Source organism: Ictalurus furcatus, chromosome 17 (genome assembly GCF_023375685.1).
Source record: "Ictalurus furcatus strain D&B chromosome 17, Billie_1.0, whole genome shotgun sequence".
NCBI lineage: Eukaryota > Metazoa > Chordata > Actinopteri > Siluriformes > Ictaluridae > Ictalurus > Ictalurus furcatus.
The window spans coordinates 20,345,360-20,355,626 of NC_071271.1; the positions used below are offsets into that span (position 1 = coordinate 20,345,360).

At 41.0% G+C, this 10,267-nt stretch overlaps 1 protein-coding gene across 2 annotated transcripts in view; it reads left to right on the forward strand.

The window, feature by feature from the left end:
• Positions 1–9,515, forward strand: part of st14 (ST14 transmembrane serine protease matriptase) — a 68,773-nt gene extending 59,258 nt beyond the window's left edge. For both annotated transcript variants that reach the window (XM_053646629.1, XM_053646630.1), the window contains exons 17-19: positions 2,332–2,603; positions 3,773–3,909; positions 8,301–9,515. In XM_053646629.1, coding sequence (XP_053502604.1) covers positions 2,332–2,603; positions 3,773–3,909; positions 8,301–8,462 — 571 coding nt within the window. In that variant the 3' untranslated portion in view covers positions 8,463–9,515. The remainder of the gene's footprint in view (positions 1–2,331; positions 2,604–3,772; positions 3,910–8,300) is intronic.
• The last annotated feature ends 752 nt before the right edge of the window (positions 9,516–10,267 follow it).

A 10,267-nucleotide genomic window follows, 5' to 3' on the forward strand; every position in this document is an offset into this window, starting at 1 on the left:
GAAAACAATGCACTAAAGTGTGACAGTGTGAAGCGGTGTGCTAAAGTGTGAAATGCACTAAAGTGTTTCACTTTGTTCCTTCATGGGCCTTGGAGAGAAAAAATGCCATGCTACAATCTCCTAAAAAAAAAAAGGACTCAAGGGATTTTAGCAGCAAAAGTTTCAAATTAGCTCAAGAAAACATTTAGATTTGGATTTTGAAGAGCTCTTAGTAGAGTTGGGGTTCTCGATCCCAGAGTATATAACAATAACAACATAAACAGACATCCCACCTCTCCCGGAAGTTCCCGGAGTCTCCCATATACTGGTAGCGGCTCACTGGCGGCTGCAAATTATATACAATGTCCCGGAAATCTTTTTTTTTTTTTTTTTTTTTTTTTAGAGCAAGCGAGAGACCAGAAAATTTCTAATAGTAGGGGCAGCGAGCGAGTGACGAAACTGAAAGCGTATCCTGATTGGTCTCTCTTTCTGCTAGCTAGACCTACAGCATCAGTTATCTCTGTGGGCGGACTTTAAAATGGACCCCTCTCTCTCTCTCTCTCTCTCTCTCTCTCTCTCTCTTCGTTTTCAGTTCATCCATCAGTTCAGTGTACTGGTGTAGTTCAGTATCACTGTTATGCAGCGTCATGGCAGAGTGTCCCAAAAAAACAAAAAGGAAATACAAAACGCACTTCATTGCCCGTGACTGTAAAAGACGTGTTGCGCTGAGTTCAAAAGGCGTCATTTGTTCATAGCTAAGGTTATTTAAACTAGCAGCCTAAACTGTGGGTGGCTGTGGTTCAGGTGGTAGAGCGGGTTGTCCACTCATCGTAGGGTTGGCGGTTCGATTCCCGGCCCGCGTGACTCCACATGCCGAAGTGTCCTTGGGCAAGACACTGAACCCCAAGTTGCTCCTGATGGCAAGTTAGCACCTTGCATGGCAGCTCTGCTACCATTGGTGTGTGTGAATGGGTGAATGAGATAGTGTAAAGCAGTGCATACCATTTAGCTGCCCAGCTGCTAAGGAGCTACTCTATTGATGTCCTGCATGATGAGGCCAAACTCCCTGTAGACTTGCTTAAAGTTGTAATAGAATATTTTTAAAAAAATACTAAACAAGTCGAATATAATATAATAGAACACATTTTAATGTCACATTTAGCATTTAGCTATTAGCATTGAGACTACCAACAGAATGCCTAAAAATGAGTGTGTTTATATATAAAATGTATGTCTGTCTGTGTGTTCAAATGAGTTTTTGCAGGGTGGGATGTCGGCATAAAATTAAGATAACAAGAAATTAACGAATGTCTCACTGCGGTTTGGACGGTCAAATAAATACACACACATCATGTCAAAATGCAGGTCTGGCCGAGTATTCATGCAAACACGGTTGGTTTTGTCTTAAGTGAATGTAAACAGGAAAAAATCGGGGGTGGTGTCAATACAGCATAATGGATCTGTGCATTAGGTTTTACAGTCACAGCAGTCTAATAAACCTTCTGCTGTGTTTCATTAATGTTCATCAAACAACAAAAAACAAAGATAACATCAATCACTCACTCCTTTGACTGAATAACTTCAGTAAATTTAATAAGAATCACTGTATATGTCATACAGTGAAGTCTGTTTTATTTTACATTTAATTGCTTTATTCAATTTCCATAGTATTTCTTACTTGATTACTGGTAGATCTACCTGAGAAAACGTTTCATTATTGTGAAATAAGATCGTAGTCATATCGCCCACCCCTAAACATTAGCATTTGGTGATTCCAGTCTTGAATTTCATGTTAAATGTGAAATGTACTTCTTAATGTAGTAAATATCATAAAGCCTGCTGATAGGGATTTTTTTTTTAATGAAAAAAGTTACAAGAACAGAGCTGTGTTCAGAAATGAGTTTGTTGTCAGTCATAGACTGATTAAAAGCAGTAATAAAGCATGAAGCTTGTTGTTATGACATGCTGCTAAATGTAACTCTACTCTGTACTCTCTCTCTCTCTCAGCCTATAGATATAACTGTCGGGGAGAGACATCAAATCATTGAAATGTCAACTACACTTATGTTGCCACTGGTTTGTGAAGATTAAAATAGTAATGTAATCAAGTCCAACTTGGCCCCTTTTAGACTTTGACTCGATTGGTTAAGGACTTGGTCCCGACTCAAACTCGACAAAGGTGGACTCGGACCCAACGCTAGTTCTTAGATATTGAAGACATTAAATATCCAAAATCAAAAATACTAAAACCTCAAATAATAAAAACCAGTTCAGTTCAATCTCACTTTCTCTTCTTCTATATCTTACAATTGTTAAGGCTTTAAGGATAACCTCTCCACTCTCCATCCATAGCTACCGTGAGCCATCGAGTTGGATGACATACAGCGGTATGAATGATCAGCAAAAGGAGGAAAAAGATGTGCAGATGCGAGAGGTGAAGACCATCATCACGCATATGAACTACAACCAGATGACATACGATAATGACATTGCAGTACTGGAACTGAAGGAGCCTCTGGTGTTCTCCAGCACTGTTCATCCAGTGTGTCTACCCTCCAGCTCACATGTGTTCCCACCTGGGATGCCCTGCTGGGTGACTGGCTGGGGGGCACTCAGGGAGGGAGGTGAGTAATGAGGTGATCAGGGAGTAAGGTGAATGAAGAAAGGTGCTCAGGGATGCAGATCAGTGAGGGGAGGTGAGTGAAGGGAGATATTCAATGAAGGGAGGTGCTCAGGGAGGGAGGTGAGTGAAGGGACATGTTCAGGGAGGGAGTTGACTGAAGGGAGATGTTCAAGGAGGGAGGTGAGTGACGGGAGGTGTTCAGGGAGGGTTGTGTGTGTAGGGAGGTGTTCAGGGAGGGAGGTGAGTAACAGGAGATGTTCAGGGAGGGAGGTGAGTGACAGGAGGTGTTCAGGGAGGGTTGTGTGTGTAGGGAGGTGTTCAGGGAGGGAGGTGAGTGATGGTAGATGTTCAGGGAGGGAGGTGAGTGATGGTAGATGTTCAGGGAGGGAGGTGAGTGATGGTAGATGTGTAGGGAGGTGTTCAGGGAGGGAGGTGAGTGATGGTAGATGTGTAGGGAGGTGTTCAGGGAGGGAGGTGAGTGATGGTAGATGTGTAGGGAGGTGTTCAGGGAGGGAGGTGAGTGATGGTAGATGTGTAGGGAGGTGTTCAGGGAGGGAGGTGAGTGATGGTAGATGTGTAGGGAGGTGTTCAGGGAGGGAGGTGAGTGATGGTAGATGTGTAGGGAGGTGTTCAGGGAGGGAGGTGAGTGATGGTAGATGTTCAGGGAGGGAGGTGAGTGATGGTAGATGTGTAGGGAGGTGTTCAGGGAGGGAGGTGAGTGATGGTAGATGTTCAGGAAGGAAGGTGTGTGAAGGGAGGTGTTCAGGGAGGGAGGTGTGTGAAGGGAGGTGTTCAGGGAGGGAGGTGTGTGAAGGGAGGTGTTCAGGGAGGGAGGTGTGTGAAGGGAGGTGTTCAGGGAGGGAGGTGTTCAGGGAGGGTTGTGTGTGAAGGAAGGTGTGTGAGCTTACTTTTATTTAGTTATATTTTGTCCTCTGTCACCTTTCTTGTTTTCTATCTCTGTCTCCCTGCTTGTGCTGAAATGGTGCTCCCTATTCTGTACAAAGTGCATTTTCTCTCTCTCTCTCTCTCTCTCTCTCTCTCTCTCTCTCTCTCTCTCTCTCTGACATTTTTTTTTTTGCATTTTGTCTCAGCTTACCTTGAGTCCAAGTTTAGTCACATTTATATTGGAATCAAAGATCAAAGCTGTGTGTGTGTTTGTGTTCATTCCAGGACAGACCGCAACAGTTCTGCAAAAAGCAGAGGTGAAAATCATTAATGACACAGTGTGTGATTTGGTAACGGAGGGTCAAGTGACTTCACGCATGTTGTGCAGCGGCTTCCTTGCTGGAGGTGTGGATGCTTGTCAGGTATGCGTGCGCACACACACACTAAACATTGGTAAAATATATGCATAAACTGTACATATACACACATTTTTCTTCTTTTTCTCAGTTCTCTTTATATGGTCTCTAAAATGTATTTTTTTGGCATGAGCATATTTAGTTTACATTCAATATTCAAATAATCACTGAAATGACAAGAACTGTTTATAAGAAATGCCATGAAATAATAAAAGAACATCCATCTCTGCTGCACTGCTGACACAGACTGTCCTCTTCCCCTCTTTTTCTCTCATTATCTCTGTGACAGAACGCATATCTTTTAGCTTTTTCCCCCTATCTTTCTCCCTTTGTGTTAAACTAAATGGACATATCTATCAATTTGAATGGTTGTACATGAACATTTCTGCCACGCACTGCCTGATGTGGAGTTTAAATGTTAATTTAATCAGGACATTCTTGAAATCGAGGCATAATTGAGTAAGACATCATTATTTAAATCCAGCTAGAATTAAGGCAGTAAAATCTGTTACTGTATGAGAAAGTCTTATAGAAGTTCATATCTCTCTGAGATTTGGGGGATTTTATCTTAATAAAAGATCAGCAATAAATTAAAATGTATGAAAATTGAAATCAGACACCAGTTTGATATGCCGTGATTCAGAGCTGGTTTAACTGGATACATAAGGATAAGGTAAGTGTTTTAAAAAGATGTCAACAAAGGCTACGCCTCCATCACTGTGATTGACACTCACAGAGGCCATGCCTCCATTTCTGGGATTGACAGACACAGAAACCACACCTCCTCCACGCCAACATTCAGACAAACGGATGTCACCAATGTGATTGATGGGCACATAGGCCACACCTTTCCACTGGGATGCATAGAAACATAAGCCAGACATCATTCAGTGGAACTGATGGACACAGAAGCCACACCCTCTCCACAGTGACTGAAAGACACATAAACCATGCCTTCTGCACCTTGACTATGCTCCTCCCTCTGCAACCAGCAAACACAGAAGCTACGCCCACTCCACTCCTACCTTGACACAGCAATGCCCCTCCCACCTTGACTGACAGACACATAAGCTGTGTCCCTCCCACTGTGACTGATGAATACAGAAGCCACACCTTCTCCACTGTGACTGAGAGGCACAGAAGCCACTCCTTCTCCACTGTGACTGAGAGGCACAGAAGACACACCTTCTCCACTGTGACTGAGAGGCACAGAAGACACACCTTCTCCACTGTGACTGAGAGGCACAGAAGACACACCTTCTCCACTGTGACTGAGAGGCACAGAAGACACACCTTCTCCACTGTGACTGAGAGGCACAGAAGCCACTCCTCCTCCACTGTGACTGATGAATACAGAAACCACACCTTCTCCACTATGACTGTCAAAGACAGAAGCCATGCCTCCTCCACTGTGACAGATGAACAGAAATCACGCCTTCTCCACTATGACTGACGAAGACAGAAGCCACGCCTCCTTCACTGTACTCAAAGACCCATTAGCCACACCTAATTGATTGTGAGAAGCATTTTCCTGGCCTTTTAGGCATGCAGCTAATCAGTTGTGTTTTCTTTGGAAGCCTTCAAATGTAAATATGACCCAGACTTTGTACCTCATTCTCCAGGAGTGCGTGAGTGTGTGTGCGCGCGTGCCCGCGTGCGTGTGTGTGCGTGTTCACACTCATGCTGCAGGAGTATAATTGTTGTCCTCTGCTCCCTGATATGAAAATCAGCCCGATTTCCATAATTTCTTCTCTGCTCTGTGTTGTTATTCATCCTCTCTTCCTCGTACTCGTCTGCTCTTTCCACCCCTAATCTCCTTCTCTTACTCCGCTTCCCTCAGACAGGCCCTTTCTGCCTTCCTCTGTCTGTTTCCTTCTTCCTCTATCTCCCCAGTCTGTCTCTTCGTCTAATTCACTCTCATGTGCTGGCTCGTCCGCTCACGTTCTCTCATTTCAGCTTCCAATCCAAACAGGCTTTATTGCCTGCGCTGTTTACGCAGCAATATTGCCAAAGTAATTAACGGCGAAATTGTATTACGCCTAAAACAAATCATTCCGGGGTAATAGCGACGAAATGAAATGGAACAATAAATAATATGGCTAAATTAGAAGTATGATATGATGGATGACAAGTGATCATCATAATAATAATTAAATTCTCTGTCTGTGCCTCACCCACCTACAGCTCTTCTCACTCATTATCAGCTCGCTCGCTCGTTTTTTGCCTTTTGTCTCATTTTCAGTTTTGCTCATTTGTCTTTCCCTGTTTTGTTTCATTAAAAGGAACAAATCAAATGTCCACGGTGTCCTGCTCACCTCAAATATACTCGCTCAGCTAGTACACGTTGAGTTCTTTAATTATGCTCCGGAGCTGCAAGACTAGTGTAAAGTCCTAACTTACTTACATCAGGTCTTTCACCCATCTGCCTCAAACCGCATGCATTTCTTCAGTGATTTCACACAGACAGGATTCGGCGTTACTCCGAGTAATGCGTGACTAACTGTAATGAACACGAATGAAAAGTCACTGCTTGGCGGAACGCTGTAACCTTTCGAGGCGGCCATCTTGGAGCAACGGAATCATGTTTTCCTGTAGCGCAGATTATTGTTCCGCTCAAGAGCGTAAGATCTAGGGCGGTGCAATAAAAGGGTTCATGGCCCCTTATTGTAGTTTATGTCTCTCACTGTTACCAGGAAATGATGCTGAATAAATTTTCTTATTCTTCTGTCGCATGAAGGAATCCAACACTTCATTGTGGGACATTTATTGCTTTATGATTTTAAAAAGTGTGATTATTTTTCACCATCACTGAAGTGTTTTATTCCTCTCATAGCCCTGTAGAATTTGATATATTTCTGCATAAATATGAGCTAAAACATCGTCAGATTTTCACACAAGTCCTAGAAGTAGATAAAGAGAACCCAGTTAAACAAATAAGACAAAAATATTATAGTTGGTCAGGTATTTTTTTGAGGAAAATGATCCAATATGACATATCTCTGAGTGGCAAAAGTATGTGAACGTTAGCTTTCAGTCTCTGGTGTGATCCTCTTGTGCAGCAATAACTGCAGATAAATGTTTGCGGTAACTGTTGATCAGTCCTGCACATCGGCTTGGAGGAATTTCAGCCCGTTCCTCAGTACAGAACAGCTTCAACTCTGGGATGTTGGTGTGTTTCCTCACATGAACTGCTTGCTTCAGGTCCTTCCACGACATTTCTATTGGATTAAGGTCAACACTTTGACTTGGCCATTCATAAACATTAACTTTATTCTTCTTTAATCATTCTTTGGTGGAACGACTTGTGTGCTTAGGGTCGTTGTCTTGCTGCATGACCCACTTTCTCTTCAGATTCACTTCACAAACCGACGTCCTGACGTTTTCCTTCAGATTTCACTCGGACACTTCAGAATTCATTCGTTCATCAACGTTCCACTGTACGCTTTTCACGTTACTGAGAAACACAAAGCGCAAACTCCGCTGTCTTAAAGACTTTCCCCCTGTCAGAAAACTTACTGACTGGTACAAAGCACTGACACTGGAGACTCCTTCCATAAATGTTAAATAAATGTCTTCTTGGAGAAAAAGTCCACATATCAGTGATTATATGTTGTTGTTGTGTTTTTTTTTGTTTGTTTGTTTGTTTTTTTAACTGTTAAATAACGTAATGTTTTTAAAACTTAATGTATTTTTACTCTTGGGTCATCAAGAAGTTACTATAGAAACGATGATGTCATCAAAACAAGCAAATGAATATAGACGTTTTGTCAGGGCTGCTGTTCTAGTAAAAGAAACGTGTTATTTAAAAAGAGATTATGAAGCAAGTATTTGAAAATGTAGGGATATCATTACAGAAAAGATTTTGGGCGATGTAGACTTCCAACAAGTCCTTGTAACGCTCGCACACAACTAAAGAAGCTGCTACATTTATGGTATGACATACAAGGTCAACAGAAAATGTTATACTTTTTTATATATATATATAACATATTCCCCTTTTCTATTTGTCCTTTATCTCTTCAATTAATATTGTTTTTATCTCCTTTTCCAGTTTCGTTCTTCATTTCAGCTTTTTCCATGCCTCATTTTTCTTTTCCTGTTTCTGGCTCTTTTTTTTTTTTTTTTTTTTTTTTGCATATTAATTTTTCAATCTACTTCCTCTCTTTTCCTCTATTAATCTTTTTCCTATATACTTGCTTACTGTTCTTTCTCTTTTATCTTATCTATTAATATTTATCCATATACTTTTTTGTTCTCACCTCTTACTGTCTTCTATTAATCTTTCCAGTTTCCATTTTTATTTATCTTTTTCCACCTGTTCTTTTTGTTAAACATAATCTTGTCTTCTCTCTCTCTGTGTGTGTGTGTGTGTGTGTGTGTGTGTGTGTGTTGTGCAGGGTGACTCAGGCGGTCCTCTGGTTTGTCTCTCCGAGGCTAATATTTGGTTCCAGTGTGGGATAGTGAGCTGGGGAGAAGGCTGCGCGCGCCGCAATAAACCTGGCGTCTACACACGACTCACAAAGTTCCGTCAGTGGATACATCAACACACTCAAGTGTAGCAACGGGATGAGCTCCGGGACAACAAGATGCCCAGTGTGTATGCCTAATTGGATGATTGGCCGTGTGTGTGTGTGTGTGTGTGTGTGTGTGGGTGTGTGTGTGGGTGAAGATCTCAAATATTTGCCAAATGATCCTCATGGACGGACGCTTCTATTTTTTTATATTGCCGAGCCTAAAGCTTAAACGACAAATCTAGTTCTCGTGCCTCTATTATCATGAGGAACTTTTTAAATATAGAATTTTATTAATAAATAATATACTAAATAATAATGGACACCGAAGGTTTTCAGTTAATTAGACTGAAAACCTTTGTGGTTTCCTGTATGATGATTTATTACTGACGTTGTTTGTTTGATATGCTAACATTTTTATAAGCATGTGGATGACTTTTATTTTCCTGCATTGACATCAAGACTTTTACGTCTGAGCAGAATTCACAGATACACCCTGTACATCCTTCCCCAAATCAGTTTGGAATTTAAAAATGCGTTTGTGAACTCTTTTTCTGTCACTGGTGACAAAAAGCTTCTGTGCAGTCTAGAAATTTCTACAGCTCTCCTGTAAAGCCGGGCCTTTTTTTAAAAAAAAAAAAATTAAATAAACACTTTAAAACTGTTCGCTCTCAAGATGCTCAGCCAGTGGACTGCAGGATTAGACAAAAATGGGCCATTTCACTCAACCATTTGCCCAAGCACTCAAGGTCACGTTGGGTCATCTGGCACTCCGCATGCTAACACCCTGACTAGCTCAGCCGGAGGTGTTCTCTAAGCAGTGACCTTATGGATGAGTCTGCAGATGATCTCTCACAGCATGAGGATCAAGAGTTCCTCACAAGACTGCCAAATGTTGTTTTTTTTTGTTTGTTTGTTTTTTTTTAATGGTTATATTTTGTATAACAACATAAAACTTCTGTTCATATCTGCAGTACTTTTGCATTTTCAGTTGCGGTGATTGATGGACATTTTCACTATAGGCTATTATGGCTCTTATTATGTGCTGCTGTTTTGCTTTTATGTCTGCTTTTAAGTGTTATATAAAGATTATCTGTCCAATATCAGTCCAGTAGTTTTATATCTAATGAATATTATAAGACTTTTAAAATCCCTGAATCTACTGACCAGCCTTACGGTTATAGTGCTAGCTGATGAGATGCCATAATATATATTTTTATTAACTTTCCTTTTCTCGTAGTAAGAACGTATAACCATAGGTTTTTCCATCTAGTCATTTTAAATCATTACTACTACTATTACTACTAATAATAATATAATATAATTAGGATATTATGCTTCCCATGTAGATGAACACTACCCAGTGCTTGTAATCTGTCGTTCATGCAGAACTTTTCACCTGCCGACATCACAGATGGGATTCATGTTAAACATCCAGCAAGGTTCTAATAAAAAAAAATATAAGTAAGAGGTTAAACACTTGAGGGAGTGCCGTTATTGGAAAATAGTCAATGATGATGATGTGTGATCGAGATAGAGAGTACTTTATTGATCCCCTAGGGGAAGTATGATGTCACAACAGCCACAACACAAGAGCAACAGGGACTTAACAGTTCACAAGACTTTAAAAATGCACAATAAACTCACAATATACACCACAAATAAGACCGAATAAAAATATATAAATATAAATAGCTCTCCAAGTTGTTTACAGACTAAGATTCCTGTACAGGTAGTGGTGCACGCCGACATGAAGTACAACATGCGTTACTGTTACCATCCAAATGCTGATTATTTTCCAATAACAGCACCTCTTGAAGTGTGCTTATTCCTCTCATTCCACAGCAATTTCC